Source organism: Patiria miniata, unplaced genomic scaffold (assembly GCF_015706575.1).
Source record: "Patiria miniata isolate m_02_andy unplaced genomic scaffold, ASM1570657v1 HiC_scaffold_22, whole genome shotgun sequence".
Classification (NCBI taxonomy): Eukaryota; Metazoa; Echinodermata; class Asteroidea; order Valvatida; family Asterinidae; genus Patiria; species Patiria miniata.
The window spans coordinates 2,618,874-2,642,314 of record NW_024037061.1 but is presented as its reverse complement, the minus strand read 5'-3'; the positions used below and the strand labels follow the sequence as shown (position 1 = coordinate 2,642,314).

General features: G+C 42.7%; 2 protein-coding genes across 10 annotated transcripts in view; both read left to right on the top strand.

Annotated features, from left to right (window-relative positions):
* Positions 1 to 17,237, top strand: part of LOC119730474 (hairy/enhancer-of-split related with YRPW motif-like protein) — a 37,471-nt gene extending 20,234 nt beyond the window's left edge. The window contains exon 5 of the mRNA XM_038203400.1: positions 15,453 to 17,237. Within this exon, the coding sequence (XP_038059328.1) occupies positions 15,453 to 16,309 (857 nt within the window). The 3' untranslated portion in view covers positions 16,310 to 17,237. The remainder of the gene's footprint in view (positions 1 to 15,452) is intronic.
* Positions 17,238 to 18,492: 1,255 nt separating this feature from the next.
* LOC119730153 (adenylate kinase 9-like) overlaps positions 18,493 to 23,441 on the top strand; it is a 44,318-nt gene continuing 39,369 nt past the window's right edge. For all 9 annotated transcript variants that reach the window (XM_038202927.1, XM_038202928.1, XM_038202933.1 and 6 more), the window contains exons 1-4: positions 18,493 to 18,566; positions 20,778 to 21,029; positions 21,305 to 21,575; positions 22,101 to 22,213. In XM_038202927.1, the coding sequence (XP_038058855.1) occupies positions 18,537 to 18,566; positions 20,778 to 21,029; positions 21,305 to 21,575; positions 22,101 to 22,213 (666 nt within the window). In that variant the 5' untranslated portion in view covers positions 18,493 to 18,536. The remainder of the gene's footprint in view (positions 18,567 to 20,777; positions 21,030 to 21,304; positions 21,576 to 22,100; positions 22,214 to 23,441) is intronic.

The following is a 23,441-nucleotide window of genomic DNA, read 5'->3' as shown; positions in this document are numbered from 1 at the left end:
ACCTCAATTTCAAGGTCTAAAATTGCCTCTTGATTACATGAAAAATCGTATTTCCTACTGAAAAAAAATAATAATCGGACCATGGAAATTGGTATTAGTGTAAGGGGTCGTTTTTTTATTGCGTCTAGCGGATGTTATTGGAAGATTTCAGTTCGCAGTTTGCGGAAGTTGTCTGTTCGCGCCATCATTTTCTATCGCGCGGGAAACACACGTGCATGTCACTTTTTTGTGACGTAGCCCGGTGCAAAACATTTCGCTTTAATTACTTCCTCTGGTTTGAGCACCAAATTGTTTCTATAAATAGGCTTTCTCACTCAAGTCGGAGTCAGTGTTGTTGGGGGGTCATTTTTTGTGTTGGTTCAAGAAGGCCTGGCTCGTGTCCTCTTTGTTCACTGAGCTGGGCAGTGCTATCGTATAGGATACCCAATAACGCCAATGATTGGGCCAAATCGACCCATTGTGTAGACCAGATGCACGAAAAGACTTGCCAAGCCATTGTCCGAGTCTGTTATAGTCATGTGCCATGAAATATTGGATAAAGGTTAGAATTAAGACACTTGATCCAACTGATATGTCAAGTCATTCAGGGACTCGAAAAAAAGGTTACCTCGAAAACACTCTCAGAATAGAACCCAAGTTTAGCCTTGTGTTTTAAATTGGTTTATTACACACAGTGCGATCTCCTGCAGTGTTTAAATCACATCTCGGATGTTTTCGAGCAGCGTGTTTGTGTCACTCTCGATAGAGTAGTCCTGTAGTACCTAATTCCACGCAGGGTCACACGCGCAGCATCATTTTTTTGGCCTGACATGACATCGACAGCGCGCAGCGCGCACACGGCGAATCGAGTTTGTCACATCGCGCCGTGTCGGAAACAACCGATCGGATGTCTGAAGAATTCCTCGCGAGGTGACCCCGCTGACCTAAAAAACTCCAAGGAGAAACAGGGGAAGGAGAAACGAGCTTCACAAGTTGATAGCTAGGTACACATTCTGTCATGCACATTCATCGGCATCGAGGCACTGGCTCTCATCAATTTTCAGCCGGGCGACACAAAGCGACGGCGCTAAGCCATCATTTCGGTTTCCCTTTCAACACGTCTGTTAAACCTCGTTTCTCACAGCGTGAATTTATGGAAACAGAGCTGCATACAGCCCCTTATTATACATCGTGAAGAAGTGAGAAATTTCGATATGGTGTAAATCGAGGACACACCCGTGCAACACCATCGATGAATCGAGGACAGAAACCGAATCGAGGACTCCTCGGTTGGAACACGTGTACAAAACCAATGAGAGCTGTTGCGAAAAAGTACAAACAAAGGAAAAGGGAAGAGGAACAAAAGAAAATCCTCGATTTACACCATAAACAAACGTGTGAGTTTGTCTTATAGTCACTATGTGGACGTGTGAACAAAAGATGTCCACATAATGCAGGTTGTGTTGACGTTATGGACTAAGCCGTGTCCACATAACGTTTCGTACTCTCTGGAAAACAGGTTTAGAGGCATTTTCGGGTTAGGGTTATCTGTCGCAGAATGAAGAGAAACATTCAAGGAAATCCAAAAAAATTTGGGTTCAAAGAGTTTTTACAGTTTAAAGGGAATATACATCATTTGCTTTTGCTGTAATTTTCAGAAATGGATGGAATTGGGGGGTAGGAAATATAAAGCAAATATAGTTACATTGACTTTTTGGAGGTTTTGGGTTCGAAAATGCTATAAAAACCAAGAAAAACGATCATTTTCCTGTAGTCTGGTTCCCTGACTCCATATAAGAAGAAACAGAGCAGTTTACATACAATGGGGAATTATAAGGTCAGGGAACCAGTCTAGCTGGCTCGTACCCGTTCATAGGTTTGTAATCGATTGCAAACAAGTGCAATGGTCAATTGGGGCCAGTATTTGAAAAAAAGCCACTTGTTTCCAACGCTGATCGGCCGATCAGCGTTGGAAATTGATACAAAAATACCACTTTTCTTGAAAATGACAGTATACCAGGTGCCATGATTTTACAGGATGCTTAGACTGTCATTTACCAACATCCTATTAAGGTATTTCGCAAAAACTTGGTAGTTTTATTTTTCAATGTTTGCAAATGTTGTATATTCCCTTTAAGTAAAGTTATTTTTTGTACCGAGTTTTCTCAACTACACGAAAACAAAGGAATATCCACATAGCGTATGCAAAACAAACGTGTGTGCGTGCGTGTTTATGGTGTAAATCGAGGACACACACGTGCAACATCATCGATGAATCGAGGACAGAAACCGAATCGAGGACTCCTCGGTTGGAAAACGTGTACAAAACCAATGAGAGCTGTTGCGAAAAAAGTTACCAATTGAGGAGTTAGCTTCGTGACATAGTTGCCCAACAGTGTGGTAACCAACTTTTTGTTACAGTAAAATGACAAAGAAAAATGTATAACAACTGAGTGAAATAAAGTTTTCAGTCAAAATTTATTGTTTATCTGGAAAATATGCACCCTGATAACAAAACGACCAGACAGCAAAAAAGACGAACAAATAAAGTGGATGTTTCCTTGATCCCGAACTAAATATAGTTTCCAAAATTGTCTAAGCATTACCTCAAGGAATTTTTATTTATTCGCGGAACAGGTGTTTGCCAGGAAGCGAGGGGCGAGGGGTTTGTTTATTGTGGCCCGGCACCGCGGCAGCGGCTTTTTTGATATATCTCCCAATTTTCTTGAAAGAAAACTCGCTACACAACCGAACAGAATTGCCTGATCTCGTCGGCTCGCAACCAACCACCGAATTCCCAAATCAACATCCTTGACCTCACCGCCACGCGTTAATTTTTTATGATTTCTAGGCATGTGAGTTTTTCTCTTTTTTTCTTAAACAAAACAGACACGCCCCCTGCCGGTAGGGTACAGCCCCCCGACGGTGCAAAAACTGCCCCCGAAATCACTAACTGTCAGCTTGTGCCGATTTGTGAAAAGCGGCGTGGTAATATATGAGTGGACTGGGAGGCTTGAGGGGAAATTTAGAGAGAAAAATAGAATGCGACTGAATTGAAAAGTGAGATTAGCTTCTGTTGGGGTTGCTTTTTGGTGTTTGTCTCCTTTGGTGCAAACAAATGCACTTTGAAGCGCACTTTGCACTTCAAACCCTCGAGTCATCCATTCTAAAACTCAATTTTTCTTTATCGGTCGTTTTGTGGCACGAAATCGAACCTAGATATTATTAGGCCTACATCCTGGTTCGCTAAAGTACAGATAGACTACACGATATTATCGGGGCTGTTATTACAGGTTTTCCCGGCTATTTTAAAACATTTGTCATTCAAATTCACCAACTCTACATGCCAATTTAATCCACGAAAAAATTCACACGCTTTTTACAAAAACAATTTGGTCATTTACCATTCAATTTTAAAGTTTGGTCACCCGCTTTAGTCACCGGGTCGAGAATATTCGTTATTACAGATCAAATTCGTCCAAGTTGTTGCCGAATGGCAGCATTCAGAGATCGAATTCGTCTTATATAAAATCAATCAGACGAATTTGATTTTTGAATGACATTGTTTGGCGTACGAGACGAAATCAAATACTGCTTGAACTGAATTTCAAATTGTCTGACAAAAGACGATATTAAACATTGGAAGTGCACTAAATGGATGGTGATGGACGAATTTGAGTATTATAAACGGTGAATGCGAATGACAAACATTTTAAAATAGCCGGGAAAACCTATATAGCCTATATACATCCTATATTTTTTATAGCCAATGAAATCGTCTTCTATCACAATTCACAGTGCTCGATACATCTCTGTAGAGCTATAATCATGTAATAAATTCACTCATCGGCAGATGAGTGCCTTATGGTACGAAACAGTCTGTCCAGAAGAGAGATATGCCAAAGTTTGATTAGCTCATATTCTGAATTTAGTCCTATATATTATAGCCTATATATAAAAAAGCCAGGCACCTTTTTCTCTATACCTAAAAAATAAATCCCCTTGAATTGGGCACCAGAGGCCGGGTTCTTCGTGGTGTTCCGATATATACATTGACGCTGCTAGCAGGAAAGTATTGGTGGGACAAGAAGTTGCTTAGTGAAGGGTTTTAAAACACGGCCTCGTTTACAGTATCGACTTCAGGGAGTCAATTTTAGGCTCTCATCAGTGTGGGATCGTGTCTCAGTATAAGGCCATGTCCTGCTTTCAGGAACATCAAGCCCAAAATACCTGAGACCAAACTTTGGAGGATGCCTATCGGTTTTGCACATCATTCGAGGCTTCGTATAAATTCTGGTAAAGCCGAGATGAACCCGAAGCTGGGTTTTGGAAAACGGTCGTTTCTGTTTCGAAGCCGTTCACATCGCGTGGAGCTGAGACAGCGTTCGATCGCTTTCCTCCTCTGCTCATCAATCGAATGGGAGTTACCGCTGTATATAGCCGGTTATCGATCCTCCACTGAATAGGAGTTGGGGGAAATAACTGCTGGTGTGCGATTAAGTGTCCGGTATACCATGAGGCCAAAATAACATGATGAGCATTTTGAGATGGCCCTTTGCAACGAGCTTTACCAAGATTTGCCTTAGTTGGCAACGTGTTCAAGTCTGCAAGCTTAGCATTTGTATCCCAGTCTGAGCTGAAACTTCAACAGGTTAGGTTTTGGACATTGGATTTCGAGTGGTGTTATTATTGGAAACGAATAGAATGCATGAAAAGCAAATGATCCTATATGTCTTTAAGACTTTCCCAATGACTGTGCGCACTCCTTCCCATTTGATTCTATCGTCTTAATTTTGTATTGCATGAACGGCATCAAATCGCCTGGAGACACTTCACGGAGATATAAACATTTTTTTTTCAATGCATCCGAAAGTCTTGAAATGCAACCTTGGCATTTTTACATTTGAGACTGTAATCGATGAAAATAACGGGCCAGTGCCTCGAAAATGGAATCCTCTAATTTTGAAAAAAAAAATTGAAGGTCGATTCGTGAAAAACGAAAGAGCACTCCTAAATCGTCCCACACGAGCGTGACGCATCGTGTCGTGCATGCCGTGAATTTCGACATTTTGTACAAATAGGGAACAACTTTGTAAGTGTCGGTGCAAACAACTCGTCATCCCCACGTGAGCCAGCGGGGCTCACCCGGTCAAAGCACGCCGTCAATTCCCGTGGGCGTCCCCGTATTGACTTTTCACTTTTCCCGGTATTCCATTCTCGTGCCGTCATATTGTCATTGATTATCTGTCCGCCATTTTGTCTGGAGGTGAAAAAGCAAAGATCGTCAAGTCTGGCATGAACACCTGATCTTTATTTTGATATCAAGTGATGGGTATCGCGTTGCGTGGGTTTGAGAATTTTAAACTCCGGAGATTTGACCTTCAGGAAATCATTGTACGGACGCGTGAGTTCTGATGAAGCAAACGCCCCCGGAATTAAAAGAAAAAATCCAAAATCGATCTTACGAAGTAATGCAGCCATGATTAGATAATGCGTTTCAAATTCTCCGGTGGCACACTCATTAAAAACCCTTTTGAAATCACTGACATTATTAAAAGGTAGAAAAAACCTCAAACTTTCCTTACCGTTCATCACTATTTTTGCTCCACTTTCAGGCGCGGATCCACAGAGGGGGTGGGAGTTGGATGGGGGTTGGGGCTCTGACCCCCCCCCCCAAAAAAAAAATCAATTATAACAATTATAGTTATAATAATTACCTATCATGTCCCCCTGTCCGCAACAATCGGACGTAAACAAATCCAACGGGCCTGAACCCCCCCCCCCCCCCTTTGCAAGAGTTCCTGGATCCGCTCCTGACTTTGACTGTTCACTAATCAAGTCTGAAAAAAATTCTTTATATATAGTTGTCATGTAAGTGAGCTTCATTTTGTAGTGGCGTATACATATGTAACCTCCGACTCCAAAAATCTGAAAACGTTCATCAGTTCAATGAATTTGTTTGTCCCATTCTCAAAAGACATCGTTCCAAGGTTCCCCTTCCATCCAGATACAACCGATTAGAATTTCCGTTTCCTTGGCGCAAGAGAATCCTCATTTTTCAGCAAGTTGTGGACAAAGATCACTTAAACCAAGGCAATTTACCTCCATGGTTAGACAGATATAATCAAGGAAAGGACGCAGCAAATAAATACACACTGCCTAGCCTGCCAACTCAATCACAAGATTCCTAATTAGTGTGGTCAAGTGCATTGTACTCGGCCTTGTAAATTGTGTATAACCGCTACTGTTAACGATTACAACCTTTTGTATATGGAGAAAATTGTAAGTGCCAAGGCAGTCTATGGTCAAGGTTAAAGCCATTACAAAAATTACAATCATCTTCATTTTGGCCACTCAACTTGTCCTATAACTCTTTTTCAAAAACTCATCTCTGCTGCTGCCCACGTGTCCCTGACGATCAGATAATCAGTAGGTCACTCAATAATCCCTTGCTATACATGTACAAGGACCTCTTCCTAATCTTTGATTAATGCGGCTTCTGTAGAGTGCCATCCTTTTGTAGGAGGTCACTTTATATTGTGTCTTAAGACTGACTGTTCGAAGATAGAGCTGCGTCTTTTCTTGCACCATAAATGGTGTCTCTGCGTAGATCTTCAATACCGCAAGTGCACTGTGGAGTACAATGTACAATTTGTCCTCCTTACTTGCGGATGTACTTCCTTTTTTGTGTGACAAGATGTCTCGTCGTTGTTAGGACGCTTGACCAAGAGATTAAAGGATTACGAGGGATTAGATCAAAGGATTTCCTTCGTTGGTGGCCAAGTTTACCAATTAAGCTTACTTTTATGCGCATGTGTATACACTATGTTTTTGGGTAGACACTATATATAGCAGCATTCTGACAATGGGTCTTTGTCATAATTCAGTTTTTAAAAAAATAGTTCAAGTATAAAAACCAGTTTGCCTCCAAGATGGCTGCCAGGGAACGGGTGTATGACGACTTCACGGATCAGGGATAACCCTTTCTTGGATGAAATTTATGATTTTCATTTCAGTAGCTGGGAAATTAAAGGCAGAATCATTTGCTTTTCATGCATTTTGTTCGTTTCCTATAATAGCACCACTCAAAATAAAAAAAAAAAGAATGTTCAAAACCTAACCTGTTGAAGTTTCAGCTCAGTGGATATTACACTTTTCGCGACAACAGTAAGCTTTTGAGCACGAAACACAATTTCGTCAATAGCACTCTTTATTTCCAAAACAAAAATCTGTCAGTTTACGAATCGTTGGAAATCACTTGATTTCTTTTAGCCTAAATGACAGCAAACCAGACGGAATATTTTCATGGGGTATTTAATATATAACTTACATTGTCATGTAAGCGTTTTGAAAATAATATGGGAGGTTACTTTCGGGGGGGGGGAATGCAAATGATCCCATGTGTATTTAAATTCCCTTGTGGGGATTCGAGCATCAATACCCGAGTGCCAAGCGCGTACCGTACTTAACCGCGTTTAAGGAAACCCATCTCTATCTTGCAGCTGCCAGAAATATTCAAAATGGCGGTCGTCCGCTCGACTTCTGCATCATTAAAGTCGTGGGACGCATCTGCTCGACCCTTACTGATGAAATCTAGCCTCGACAGCGGACTTGGCATTCCGTCTCATACCTTGGCTGCTCCCTCGTGTCCATCGATTGTTTGATTGCCGTAGATATGGCCTACAGCATGCAAATGTACTCGCTCTCGGCAGACTAGCAGTGTAATGATACAGTCGCTTGAAACAGCCAGTCGTTGCCTGACAATCGTATCATTGCCAACTCAAGCGGCCCGTAACGAATTGAATTGATGTACGGCTCACCATTTCGAGGCCGCAGGATAATATTTAAAAAAGAAGAGGAAAATTTGGATAACTTTGAATCGATTTCGCGCTGCCGTTCAGCTAAAATATCCACCTCTTTCCCAATGTGCATTGTGCACACAATGCAAATTACGCCATAGCGATCAATCTTCTTACTTAGCCCTGGGCACAGGATGACGCCATGGACACCGACAATGATAAATACTCTCTCTCTTCATCAAAAAATCAAGATAAAATTATCACGACTCTTCAAGGTGTTCAAAACATAAATCAAAAGGAAAGTGCATATACCATCTTTCGTTTTCTGTTGATCTTTTTGGCAGTATGGTGATTTCTCATGACATTTCCCTATGTTATCATCCTATAGGCCTGCATGCAAAGGTCGTCGCCATTTTGAAAAAAAAATGGTCCTTCCTCCGCTGCAACTTTGTGAATCAATTTCCCGAAATCTCCCAGAAATTCAAGCTCACAGTCTTGTTCCGAGCCGGGAACTTTCGTCTTTTTTTTCACAAATCCCGTGTGCAAGGAACACAAAACTCTCTTAAAAGGTTAACTAAAGGGCACGCAATCGTGATTTGGTCAGCGTTATAATCACTTTGATCCGACCATAAATGTACTAATAGACGAGGACTGAGGAAATTTGTAACAGTGACAAAATGCCCACAAATTAGCGAGTTTTGAAGAAAGACAGATTCTCCATTAGCAGAACAACCCAGGTAAATGATCATTAGCAAGTTTTTTCAAAAGAAGGTCCACAAGAAAGAAGGCATTGCTCATTTAGTGGGCATTACAACGGACTAATCTATAGATTGACAGACTACCGACACAGGCCCGAAAGATCGATGGGTGGAAAAGTCGCGTTTTCCCCGGTCATAATCTGATGATTATCCGGCCAATTAATATCCCGTCGGAGTACCAACACGAGGTATTTGGCATTGTTAATGGCATCCGAGAGAATTATCCTCATCTGTATTAAGGGTTTAAGGTTTCCACAATGTCAAATCTTGTCATTAATTTCTGCAATCGATGTAAGAAACTACCGACCAACTTCGAAGAACCTTGCCCTATATAGAATAATCATCTTGTGTGGGTTATGTGTGTGTTTTCAATTGGGCATCTGACATCAATTGGTGTCTGGTGGATCAATCGTTTGAATCCTTAACCCTTGACCAGGAAGTTATTCTGCCAGGGACTCCTTTTAAGACACCTTAATTGGGATTTTTCGAGCGGTGTAAAGCTCACAGCCCATGTTAGAGATAAAGCCCCCACATCTGAACGTTTTGGAAGATTTTGTAGGATTGACGAAGTAAATCCCTTCCACTATTACTGTACATTGGGTCTCGGTGCCCCTTCAGAGTTAATGTTACAAAGATATTATTTGGTTCCTACGCAGTAAATTGATTGATTTTGTAGGATTCGGGAAAGTTTCTAACAAACATTTTCCAGTGAGTTTAGGACTAAACACGAGGCGAGTATACATCCCACCAATTTCTTAAGAAACACCCATTTATAACAAGCTTGGCTGTATGGGTCCCAGGAAAATTAGTCATCAGTGGACAAACGTGGAAAACTATCTCACGTATCAACCAAATTCGTAAATTTACCCGTCGCAAAATATAACTTGTACAAGACGAAATGTCTCGACTATTCTTGCGATATTTAAAGGGGACAGAGCGCGCATTCCCCCCCCCCCCCACCCGACACAAGTGAGAGAGTGTGGTCTAGTGGCTAGGGTTTGTGACTCGTGATCAGAGGGTCAGGGGTTCGAATCCAGCTGCTTGTCATATGTTGTGTCCTTGGGCAAGCCACTTCATCCCCACTTGCCTCTCTCCACCCAGGAGTATAAATGGGTACCGGCATTTAGCTGGGAAGTAACCTGTGATGGACTGGCATCCCATCCAGGGGGAATAGAAATATCCTCAGTCATTTTATGCCAAGGAAATAAACGCTGGCATGATGGGCCATATTGGCTTGTGACTGACTTTACAACTTCACCTCCACAATCACTAACCAACAGCTTCAATATGCTCAAATGAAATTTGCACCCAAAGTGCCCTGATACAAACCCGTCCCCTCAATTTACACTCGAAATCGCCCCGCCTGACCCCTACCAGCAGAGCTATCATTTCATAATTACGGCGCAGGTCTGCGCACTCGAGAACCAAATCTCCAAAGTGCATTTGGAGAGCCAGCATCGGCAAATAAAAGAAACTACTTCAAACCATAGAAGGACAAGTCCCCAAGAAGAATGAAAACAAAAAAAAGTACTTTGACGGCCCGAGGAAGTGCCAAGGGTCATGAAATATTTGGCCAAGATAAGTTTTTACAAAGCACTAGTCGCTCAGGTAGCGTCGGTGGGGGATGTTGTGGTGTCAGAAAAAATCAACAACCATTTTCTGCAACTACCACTTCGTGTTTTGTGTACTCTTGGGTTATATATACTGAATTTGAAGCCCGCCCCGGGCCGTTGCTATGCACCCTCAATGACAGCTTTTCAAAAATGCCCTCCAAATATTCTTCACCGACCGTTCAGAGTTCAGAGTACTCGTGGCAATAATCCGACAAACACAAGACCTGAAAAGACTCGAAAAAAAAGATTTTGTAGATAAAAAAAAATTCGAAGGACATCAGTCCAAAACTGTGATTTCAAATCAAGCAACACAAAAAAAACTGAATGTGGAAGATTGAATTGAGAAAAGGGGAATGAAAAGAGAAGAGAAAAGTGGGGAGAAAAAGTGAAAATGTGAAGTATGGATTGATGGGGGGATTATGATAATCGGATTTGGGGCTGCATTATGGAGTGACATTTTTGCGGAGGTCACGCGGAGAGATCCTGAAATCTCGACACGTACTCAAGCTGTGGTCGAGATGCAATCAAGCTTTAAAGGGACAAACTTGCTGTAATGGGCGCTGTTGTTTTGAAACAACGCCCTCTTGTGAACTGTGTTTTACTCATCCCAAATAAGTTATACATTGTATATGTTTCCCTTATCCTTACATAAAAGTAAATAAACGCCACATTGTTTGAACTTTGCCGTATCGGAAGATCTTCAGTGTCGCTACAATACATTTTTAAACTTGAAAAGTCCGCGAGTTCACTTATTTTGATGAAATAAAATAGTTGTGCTTTCGTGCATCATAATATGCAGAAAGAAACCCCCTTATTTTAACTTTGTAGCTCATTGCTGTGCGTATAATTGTTGACTGAATGTATATCGAAATCTTTTGCATTGTTCAAAAAGGTTGAAGATGGTGTTGTTGACACTGGTTGCATTGTCTCAAAGGTGCGCACCATTAATTTAAAAGAAACAGTTGGGCCGATTTTTATGCTCTTTTATGCTCTCCGTTAAAAGCCTTTGGAAGTTATGAAGGGTGCTCGATGATTTTGACAACATTTACCACAATTTTTTCGAAGATAATATCGTTTTCTTGAGAAGACCTATAGAGGCATCTTTGCACGAGAGCTACAACATTTGAAGGAAACAATGACATGTTGGGGTTTAGGGATAAAAAAGTATTGGTTTATGTTTTGCAATTTTGGGTTGATATATGCAATAAATATGTGTGCAACAGAAGACGGGCCGCGCAGCATGCACGTGCACACGGAACAGAGATGTCACATTGTACATGCGCTACATTGTCAATTTTTTATAGGAAGATGATGATCACAAAGGATTTCCTTTCTTTCTTTTTCCATCCCCAAAATTGCTCGACTACAAAAGGCCACAATGATGATGGCCTTGCCGGGGTAACCCAGGGCGGATAAGGCGATGTCACGCCGCGAAATGCTCGCGATGGACGGCGCAGTCAGTCGCCACAGACCCGCTGCTTTCATTTCTCCAGTTTTTTTTTTTTTTATCTCACTAGCTATTAACAAATTGATTCTCAAGGCTGGATTAACGGCATATCCGCAGATATTTTGCAGCTGTTACATCCACAAATAGGCTCCTTTAATATTTAATTTGTGAAGTTTCCAGAGCTGTTTTGGGTTGCAAACCTGTAAAAATAAAGTTTCGTCAATCAATTTGGAAAATTATAAGAACATATTATCCAAGAATTTAAACATTTGAAAAAGCACTATTGGCCGAATGTTCACAGTTCATAGGCAAATTAAAAATCATTTGTAATTCTACCAATGGTCACCAATTTGCCAATTTGACAATTAAGTGCGAACATTTAAAACTTAGTGATTATTTCACACATGTTGATCAGTGTTGGCCAATCCGGTACAACAGAGTTCAACTTGCTCAGAATGCGCATGCTCGGTCTTGCTCCGCCCCTTGGTAACAAGGCATGACCCAATCAAAATCGACACGAGAGGAAACGAAAGTGCATTGTACAATATTTCAATAAGTCACGCCCACAAATGAAGACATTAAAACCCCATTTATATATTTACAACATGAAGTCGACATGTGGGCTTTCTAATGTAACTCGATAATTTCGTTCAAAGGACAGCAATCTATTCAGACGCGGGCTGGAATTTTGCTCCGTTTTGGTTTTTTGTTGTTTTGTCCTGCACCTTATAATTTATAAAACTCGGCCTGGACGGACCGACTATTGGAAAATTCAATAGGATTCGTGACTCCGAATTCAGGCGAGCGGGAGAGTTAATAGTTTTCCCCTTTTTAGTTTTTTTTTTTTTCACTGGAAGCTCATTTTACAATTTCCTGCTCCGGCCCTGAAATGCCTTTAGTTTCGCTGATTGTGTGTATTATTATATCACCGCACGATAGTAGAAGAAAGGAGAGAAGAAAAAAAGGTGTGCCGAAGTTGGCAATTTAGAGCCCTCGATTTTGATGACTAGGGCCCCACGGGGATCCCGAGACAGACGTGTATATATACCGGGTCGCTGGGCTTTCAGCTCTGCCGTTCAAAGCAGCTTTTTCCCGGGGGGTTCTTCCCCTTTCTCTCGCTGGAATTCCCATTGTCCGTTGTTGCACCGGGCGCGTTTCGCATTCACCCTTCTGGCAAACGCTCCTTTTACTTCCAAATAATTCTACTTCAAATAAAAAGGGGGGGGGGGGGAAGGCAGCTTGTATATTCTAGGGTATTCACTGTTAAATAAAACCCTTTCTAGTTCTTCTTCTGAAATTGGAAGCTAAGGTGCAACTTTGGAAATGAAAAAAAAAAAAATCAGAAAAAAATATACTCCCCCGCGAGAGGTCTTTTGCGCCGCCGCGGATCAATAAAAGCACCTATAATGACCAGCCGAGTGTTTGCACTGGGCATTGATTGAATGCATAAAAGCCACCCCCTAAAAAGTCCTCTGCACTTCTTAAGACCCTTATAGCTCCTGGGCTTAAAAACTTAAGACTTTAAGCCCCGCAGTTCGGTATTTAAAAAAAAAAGGAAGAAATAAAGTTGGGCCACGCGCACCTTACACCAGTCGGCCCACGATCGATCGGCGCTGTTGTATTTTGAACTCCCCAATCGAATTTTTTCACTGTTTTATTTTAAACTCGGATGGGGTTTAACGCAAGGTGTTTTCGGGGCACGCCCGTAGGGGGTGAGTTGCGAGGGACCGACGGGGCAGAAAGGCCCCTCGCACGGCCTGGCTCGGTGACTGATCCCGGTGAGGGGTCGTAGTTTTTTCCCCCAGGTTGAACGACCTATCTCAATGTCATTTCATTATTGGAAAAAAAAACGTTAATTGCTGAAATTCTTGCACAAATGTTGAACGTGTTATTATGCAATTGCGCAACAGTGACACGCAACAGGGGATCCCATTAAAGGGGCGTGGCCATTTCTTTTTAGGAAGGGGCAACTGAAGTTGCAGTATCGCCTTAAAGGACATTGGATTCAACTTTTTAAATCGTACATTTTGTTTCCTTGAGCGAACTTCTTCAAACCATCTACATGCATGCCACATGTGCCTCATTTAAATGTTTCGATCCCCCAGGGCTCCGGATTCGGCAGTTCACCAAATTAAATTCCGATCATTTATTACAACCCTTTTGTCAACAGAGGTTGAAAAAGGGATTCCGTCTCTTCCAATTTTGAGAAACAGGACGGATTATTAATCTGGATGAAATCATTTTGATTCATTGAATTTACCTTACAATTGATATCGCATGAATTGATACATTGCAGTTATACCAAAATACAAATACAAAGTAGAAACACTGAAGACCTCGTTATACTAATGAGACTAAAAATAATGTCGGGGTTAGATTTACACGATGCGGTGTCTACACTAAATCACTCGTCCAGTTATAATTTTGACACATTGTTAATTAAATGCACACCGCACTTTTGTATATTATGCATGTCGTTTGCCATATCACAAGTCAAATGTCTCATATGCATTATGATCATTATTTTGTATTTGTCCCCAAAGTAATGTACCGAATTATAATCAAAAAAGCTTACTTGGATTAAAGATCGTACTGGTACTAAACACAATGCGAAATTATTCCGTCTGTCTTGCATGTCATTAAGAAGAAATCAAGAAACGTAGGGGATTTCCAACGATCAGTCAATTGACTGATTTTGGGGAATAGAGAGAGCTATGGACGAAATCGTATTTCGTGATCTAAAGGTTGTGCATGGTTTTCACTGTTTTCTCAAAAAGTGTAATGTCCACTGAGCTGAAAGTTCAACAGGTTAGGTTTTGAACATTCGTCGTTGTATTTTGAGTGGTGTTGTTATTGGAAACATACAAAATGCATGAAAAGCAATCAACATATGCCTTTAATTTCCAGCTGCGGGAAGCGATCTCAAACATTCGCGAAGTTTCCCTCTCGAAACAGAAACAAACCGATCCATAGCGACCCTTCGGCCTTGAAGGATCGTCCGCAACTCCCCTTTTGTCGAAGTCCAAATTTCGCCTCGGGGAATACCAGTCTTTTTGGAACTGGTATCTAAGCCGCTCACAAATAACACCTCATGAATGTACTTTACGTCAATGATTGGTATAATCCCGTGGATCGATGTTGAAAATGTTAGTCATGTTGTGACGCAACCAACTTTTTCCTCCCTTCGAAATGTCGGAGCTAATCGAAATGCTCTGATTGTTGTAGCGTTTGGCGTGGGAGGAAACGAAAGGGTAGTAGCTGAAAAACCAGTCGAAAGTTGAAAAGGAAAGTGCACAAAGTCTGCGGTATTTGGGATACAAGACCAAGTAGAAAAGAAAATGAAAAAGAAAACAGGACAAGAAAAAAATCTGAACGAAAACAGTGGCTTTTCCAAAACTATTTGCGGTAAAGCGTAAAAGAGGTCAGCAACTTTGAAGGTGTATGATGCATGCAGTTGACAGTTTTTTTTTGTGGAAAATGAAATCATAGTGGATGTATCCTGAAGATGATTCAAGCATTCCGTCCGAAACGTCTGCTGATTTTTTTCGCGCCGTTTACGTTTCACATGCCCCTCATTCCTTGATGGAATCGTGAAAAAGACCGTGCTCTGATTGATCGAAAGGTCTGTAAATACCCAGATGTAAGACCCGAGAGACGGATCTTATTGGTACAATTTTTTGCTCATGCGCTGTACGTTGAGCAAAGTTGACAATAATTAGGGGCGTGTCTCTGTAATCAATCGTATTTTAATGGAAGAAAAGGCTGTTGTTGATTCGAAGGCCAAAGTGAACTTGTGAACATTATGAAAAGATTATTTTTTAAATCACTGTTATTTTGCTCTCTTCCTTTTTTCCAGAATCGGCCAAATCGACCCAGTCGTTGGGAGAGGGCCCCCTCCCAAGCCTCTTCAACCCCGCCCCTGCCCCGGTCGACGCCATGATGGACGGGTACCAAGACTGCTTGGAGGAAACCATCCGCTATCTGGTGCAGGTGGAAGGGTTCCCGCCTAACCACGACATCATCATCCGCCTGAGGGCGCACTTGATCCAATCCCAGAGCAAACTGGATTTGAACAACCAGTTGCGGAGCACGGGTCAGGCCAGGTTGACCCTCGACCAGTATTACGACCTGCAACAGCGCCACCACCGGGTGGGACTTGGACAGTTTGCCACGCATGCGCATAGAAGTGGTGTCATGGGTTCGTCCACCCAGACCTCTCCACAACTTGCCCACACTAATGCCTGTGCCGCGTACCCGCCAGGGTCGGCCATGTTGGCTCGGCACGGGACCTCCACCCTGGATGCCCTACACCCAAAGACTCTCCCCACCCAGGGGGGCTTGTCACACCTCCCCCTCGGGGTCATGACGCCCCTCACGGTGGACACCAATCAGTATTACGCCATGCCGTCTCCGCTGGCCCACTGCTTGTCGGAGGGCGCCCTCGAGCGGCAGGGCTCCACCGAGCCCCTGTTGACCATCGCGAGAACTCTGCCCACCAACACGGTCACGTGCAGCAACAGCAGCAGCACCACTCTGGGGCGGACTGCGGTAGCACGGAGTGTGGTGGTGAACCCCAGGACAGTGCAGCTCCCGAGCAGTGTGCAGAGTGCAGCGCCCTCTGTCGCCAGCAATGTGTCAGGGTCACACCTAGGGTTCAACTTGAACTACGACGCACCCTATCTCGTTGCCTTTGTCAGACCTGCAGCTCAGTAAAAACAGAAAATTTCGCCAAGAACCTTTTTGTATTCTCCTTACCTCAGAAAGATCAACTTGTGTTATTATGTTTGTCTTACATTAACAGTAATATCAGTTAATTCAACAGTAATTTACTTCTCCAAAAGGGAATTAAATTCATTGTAATTAGAAATAATCCTGATGATTTCTCCAACCAGATGCCTTGACCGTCAGAATAGGGAATATCAACTGGAAAATGGCCATAAACAGTGACTGACGTTTGAAAAAATTGATGTTATTTTGGCCTCGAGTTTAAAATATCAATAACTGTAGAAAATGTACATTTTACATGTATTAAGGATCAACATGGGTTTGATTATGCATGCAGTACCATTTTCGGTTCTTTTTTTAATCTTGGTTACATTTTAATTCATTCCAAAACACTCGTAATAGCGCCCTCTCGTGGTGGTGCATAAGAGTTCCAATCTCACGAAACAGCACCAGACTAATATTTGGGCTCCTACTCTGGCTAATCAGGTCTTGTTCCTTTTTTTGTGTATCCCTATATCATATCAAGCACTTCTGTGAATGAACTGAAGCCAGAGCAAACATTCGTAGTTGTTTGAATGATTTCAAACGTTTTGGATTCCCTATCCAGATTTAAAACCAATCTAAGGCATTAATTTTTGCAGATTTCTCCGTGATTTCTGGGCATATTATTGTTCAAGTCAGGTTTTTCGTGAAATCAACTTTACGTTTCTAGTATTCCAAACATTCCCAAAACGTCCTGTTAGTTTTGCTCAAATGTTTTACAGGTATTGTGCATGTAATTATGTAAACAAAAAATCCGTTCAATTAAAACTGTTTATGACTCATTTACAAGATCGATCTCATAATGTTTTATAGTTGTACATTTCTTTTGCACACTATACAGAATAAACACAGCAATGTTCATTTTTTTCTTGTATGATTCGCATGTTGTCATGTTCTTTGCATTTTGTGTATGACAATTTTATACAACACCGCGCGCGAGGCATCCTCCAATCAGAGCCGTTCTTGAGAAACGACACGAAGGTTGTTGATTGGTCGATAGTTGTCAGCTACCGAGTCACTGCAAACTACGCCCCCTGATTGGTCAGAATGTGAAGGTCAGGAAAAGGGGGCGTATTCATTATTCGCCAAATCTGCACTAGTTGCACCAAAGATGCTTTGCACTGTTACCGCTAGCTATTGTCCAAATATTACTGAACACTCAAGACACTGGGGGGGGGGGGGGGGGGGGGGTAGATTTAATGGTCTGAGTGAGCACTTGGATGAAGAAGAAATTTAAGTTTTAGAGATGAGTATGGGGAGACAACCTTGTTACGTGCAATTATAAGCTAAACCTACGAAGTCGTGAAGGGAGTGAAACACAGTCCGTCATGCTAGCCCAGGCAGGCCTTCATGCAGCCCGGTCCAGGAAGCTAAGGCGAGGAACGTACCGCTAGGCCACCCTGTCCCGTCGGTGTGAACTTGAGGTTTGTGTTGCAAGTCCCTGTCATCCACAGCCCCTCCCCTTAATAATACCCTCTCCCCGCCCTCTTCCCTCTCCGAAACCGCAATTCAGACTGCTATATGCCTCTATTCATTTCCAAATTTCCCAGGAAGTAGAAAACGCACAGAAGTCGGCTGTGCGCTGCGACCAGGCTCACGAACAAGCCCATCGATTGCGCACCACTGATCAACCGACAAAAAAGACCTTGGATATGGATCGACGGTTCTGCAGCGGTGACGGTTGAAGTGTTGAGAGTAAAATAGCAACACGAGATTGCACATGACCCATTTTTACAGATGTTATGCAGAAAGTATTGCTGTTACATGAACAGCGCAGAAAACCAGTAACAAGCAAGAAATTCGGGCATGTGACATGTTTTTGCCAAGATCAGTTTCGTCAGGGTCGTACAGAGCTTCTTACAAGGTTATTTTGTTATGAAATAGACCCTGTTCTGAGTTTACCTGAACACTTGATCTCAACAAACAAGTGTTTTAACAAACAAGTGTTAATAATGAAATTAGGTTAAAAATAAGTTTAAAAAGTCAAGACAATATGCAAATTAACTTTCGGCAGACAAAACACGCTTCGCCGTCGTGCCTCAAAACTCGCGTGCCTAACGGTGTGGGTGAATGGCGCCCTCTTTGGGTGTAACCGAAAGGTCAATGCGCCCCCTTTTGATGTACCCGAGTGTCAAAAGTCTCGACAAATCTCGCGTTACAGTGCGAGATCGCCATGGTGATAAACAACATGGCGGATAACGAGGTAGGTTTGGATAATTTTGTTCTCAAGTAAACTCCGACGATTTTTCTCTTTCAAGCCGAACAAAAGTAGATAATAACAGTCTGATGGCATTTTGCGTGTTAGAAATATTTGCAGACTGAAAATATAGAGGTCTGAGCAAAAAGAAAGTGAAATAAATCCGATTTCTCGGAGTGCTCGCTTTATTTTTGAGAGTTTGCTTGGACCTTGGTTTGTTTTGACATTTCGATGGCACAACTTACGTGTCACTTTTGACTTTAAAAAGGTGCAAATTACTATCAAACGTTTTCAAATGACGAACAAGTCATCCTGTATAATAAATAAAGAGAGTGTATATCATGTTAGCCGGCTAGATTAGTCGGCTTTCTTTCAGTAGGAGTAGGGGCCTAAATGATCGCCCTCTTTTGACATGTAGGCCTAGGGCTAGGCTAGCTCTACTGAGTGGAGCGTTGAATTACAGGTACCCCTCCATACAAACGCTCCACTGATTTGCCAAACTTTGGTGACGGCTACTCCTAGAACTATGAGGCTCCACGTAGTGGAGCCTCATAGGTTCAGAAGCCCGCAAAATTGTTGTCAGCACAAAACACTAATTAAGTACAAAAACGTCCATCCCAAGCAGGCCGTTTTCCACAGAACCGCTGCACAGTTTGCCCCTAAACTCCATACAATACCTCATGACATACTCACGTTATGTGCACCCAACAAACATCGGTGGATTCTGTCTGTTTTTCGGCAAAAATGATGAAAAATATGCCCTTTCTGCACTGAGCCAACCTAACACTTGAAACGAGCACGCGTGCAGAATGATCGCAGTTATTTTCGGTTCGATCGCTCGGAGCGCGCCGCGGGGGGTATGGTGTAGGAGCGGAACGATAGTATGCACATGCGTACAAGTGCAAGTACGTACCCCCCGCGGCGCGCTCCGAGCGATCGAACCGAAAATAACTGCGATCATTCTGCACGCGTGCTCGTTTCAAGTGTTAGGTTGGCTCAGTGCAGAAAGGGCATATTTTTCATCATTTTTGCCGAAAAACAGACAGAATCCACCGATGTTTGTTGGGTGCACATAACGTGAGTATGTCATGAGGTATTGTATGGAGTTTAGGGGCAAACTGTGCAGCGGTTCTGTGGAAAACGGCCTGCTTGGGATGGACGTTTTTGTACTTAATTAGTGTTTTGTGCTGACAACAATTTTGCGGGCTTCTGAACCTATGAGGCTCCACTACGTGGAGCCTCATAGTTCTAGGAGTAGGTGACGGCGTCACAGTAGCATAGTGTACATACCCACGCGAGGACAAAAAGACCCCCAAAAAAACGGTAAAGAGAATACAAATGAGAGAGACAGTTACCCTGGATTGATCTACACATTCATGACATTCCATCAGACCCCTTATATTGTTCCCAAACAGCGAAAATTTTGGAAAAAAACAGCAAAATAGTCTGAAAACTTACAGCTCAATGTGTTTGCTGTGAGGCTCAGTCCTTGCCCCGACTTGCCGAATGAGGGCGTCTGACGTGATGTCACCGTCATTGCTCGATCGAAGAAAAACAAGTCGCACTTTATTAACGACTGTTTTGTGTCATTCAATGATACGTGCTCCGATCCGCGCCGTACGACAGTATGGGCTTTGAACACACCCAACACTGCCCAAGGAGCACATATCATTACACGAAACAGTCGTTGATAAAGCGTGACTTGTTTTTCTTCATCGAGCAAAAGATCAATCCAGGGTAATCTGTCTCTCTCATTTGTATTCTCTCTACCGGTTTTTTGGGGTCTTTTTGTCCTCGCGTGGGTATGTACACTATGCTACTATGACGCCGTCACCAAAGTATGGCAAATCGGTGGAGCGTTTGTATGGAGGGGTACCCGTAATTCAACGCTCCACTCAGTAGAGCTAGGGCTAGGCCTACATTATAAAAGGTAGCCTAGTATTATTGTATTAAATTACCACCGTCGTTTTCGCAAGACCTGTTGCCAAGTGGATAGTGCAAGTAAGTATCTTAAGAGTGATATGATTCTTTACTTTTTTTGGTCATGTTGGTAGGCTTAAATCTTGGCCAGCCATCACAACTAGTCAATCGAGTGGATTATAGGTTTCAGCTTGAGAGTTTTTTTGCGCATGCTCGCTGAAAGTGAAAGGAGGCCTTCATTTTCACACGGTTATTTTCAATGACTAACCCTCACGACAACATTGTTCCCCACTTTAGGAAGATGCAAATTTTGAAGCGGCAACGCCCAGTGTCACCATAGACCTGGCCGAAACCCGACCCAACACCATGGCCGCCTTCCAGTCTGTCACCCCCGGCGGGGGGATGCTGAATGCTGCGGCCCCTGCCGCGGAGGAGAATAACCTGGACAAGCGGATAATTAGCGTGGCAAGTTTGAGTGAGTTGGAAGCGGCCGAATCGTTGACGGAACTACTGCAGCCGATGGACGCGGACCCCTTTGACGAGGATCAGGTAATGTTTAACCCGCCTGTTATCTAAACAGTCACAGTCCAAATCTCCATGGACTTCCCCTGCTATACTTTTAAGACAGGCTAGACACAAACAGTCAGATCATATGTCAAGCAAGCACTGTGACTAGTCAAGCTCCGTCGACGGACCATGAACAGAAAAAGCGGGCAAGTCGTTGGCACAGCTTGCATGTCAATCAAAGAATTTTGTGAAAGTAACAAAAATCAACATTCAAACTATTTCAAGTAATCTTTTTGATTTTGCCAAACTGTTCACAGGCCGAGCTGCGTTTCCTGCACTCCAAGCCTACTTGCTTCATCGTCCTGGGCAAGCCCGGCGCCGGCAAGACGGCCCTAGCACGCCGCCTGGCCCAGACCTGGCGCTGCGAGCTGGTCCACGCCACCGACCTCATCTTACAACACATCGACTTGGGTACCGAGACGGGGCACCGGTTGCAGGAGATCCTGCAGCGCGGGGGCGCTGTTCCCGAGGAGATGGTGGCGCGGCTGATCGAGGAGAAGATCAACTCGCCCGAGGTTGCACACCACGGTCAGTCACTGATAATTCTAAGTGTATTGCAGCCTTGTACTTAAGGTAGTTTTGGTGGATTAAAAGTACATTTACAAGTTGAGTCATTAAAGTGAATCAAACATCAGGTTACAAGTAAATCACAAGTCAGTTCTAGCAAGTTCAAAACCTACCAAATAATCAAAAAATTTACTTGGAATAAAGAGCGTACTGGTACTAAACACTCTGTGAAATTATTCCGTCTGGCTTGCTGTCATTTAGAAAAAAAATCAAGAAATGTAGATGATTTCCAACGATCAGTCAATTGACTGATTTCTGGAAATAAAGCGTGCTGTAGACAAAACTTTGTTTAGTGATCAAAAGGTTGTGCATGGTTTTTCACAAATTTCGCGAAAAAGTGTAATATCCACTGAGCTGAAACTTCAACAGGTTAGGTTTTGAATATTCTTCTTCGGATTTTGAGTGGCGTTATTATTGGAAACGAACGAAATACACTAAAAATCAAATGATCCTATATGCCTTTAAATTTGATTGGATTGTTGACAGGTTATGTCTTGGACGGCTTTCCCTCTCTGAGCGAAGACTACATGAAGGTGACGGACCAGCTAGAGCTGGTCAAGAACTGGACCCTCAAACCGGATTTCATCATTAATCTCAGGGTAAGAGAGCAGAAACTAACCCATTTTTGACCAGGATACCAGAGTCGAACCAATCCTAACATTTTTGGAGGGACTACGGTTGACTCAAATAGATTTTTGTTCAGACAAGGGAATTTTATGCATTTTCCATTGACTATACTCGGCCGCGTGGAGCATTGAATACGTGGTTTGTGGGTAATTCTGCAGGTTGTGGGTTCGAGTCCAGCCTGAGGTTGTGGTACGTGTACCCTTGGGCACTGCACTTTGTCACTCATTGCTTCTCTCCACCCAGGAGTAAATGGGTACCTGTGAGGGCAGAGATGGTTATTGTGGTTGATTTTAGCTGCTTTGCCCCGAAATGGCAGCATGGAGCTCTATACTCCCTAGGGAGCTGAGATGGTATTAGGAATGTTTCATTATCCCAATGAGCAGGGAAATAATGATGTAGCGTCTTGAGCACCAATACTGGTAGATTTGTGCACTTTATAACTACAAATTATTATCATTATTGCTAGACTCTGAACAATTACAAAGTCAAGTTTTCAAGCAGTCACTGACCATTTCAATCGGTGAACTTTTTGAGTACCGAAATCAAATTTTCGGAATAATTCTCTCCAATATTGCTCTGGAATGCCAGTCTTAAAATACTTTTTGTTTCCTCTACCCAAATGCATTTGTGCCTCATAAACACAGGTCAGAGCATGAAGACTTTGTCCTAAGCAACTGCAGAATTCTGCAAAATTCCGTCGACAGCCCGCCGAGTTTTCTATGAAGCCTGCCCTAAATTTGAGATTGGACAGAGAATGGAAACTTGGTCATAAGCTACTTTCAGAATTCTGCCGACATCTTCACTCTGCAGACTAAATTATTCAAAATTGCCCCTTAATTTGATTGCCTTAAGAAGACTGAGAGAAAAATGGCTTGTTCTTTTAGTGACTTGAGAGTTTGGCAGAATTCTGCCGACTTCTGCAGACAGTCGTCGGACATGTTGACAGATAGTCTACTGTCTTTATTGAAGCTTGCCGAAAACTTGACTGCCACAGAAACTTGGCTCAGAGAAGACTTAGTGATGACAGAATTTGCAGAATTCGTCGAACAGTCTCCAAACCTTTATAGTGACATTTGCAGCATTATACATTAAAAGTCTACTGTCTTTATTGAAGCTTGCCGAAAACTTGACTGCCACAGAAACTTGGCTCGGAGAAGACTTAGTTTATAGTGATGACAGAATTTGCAGAATCGTCGAACA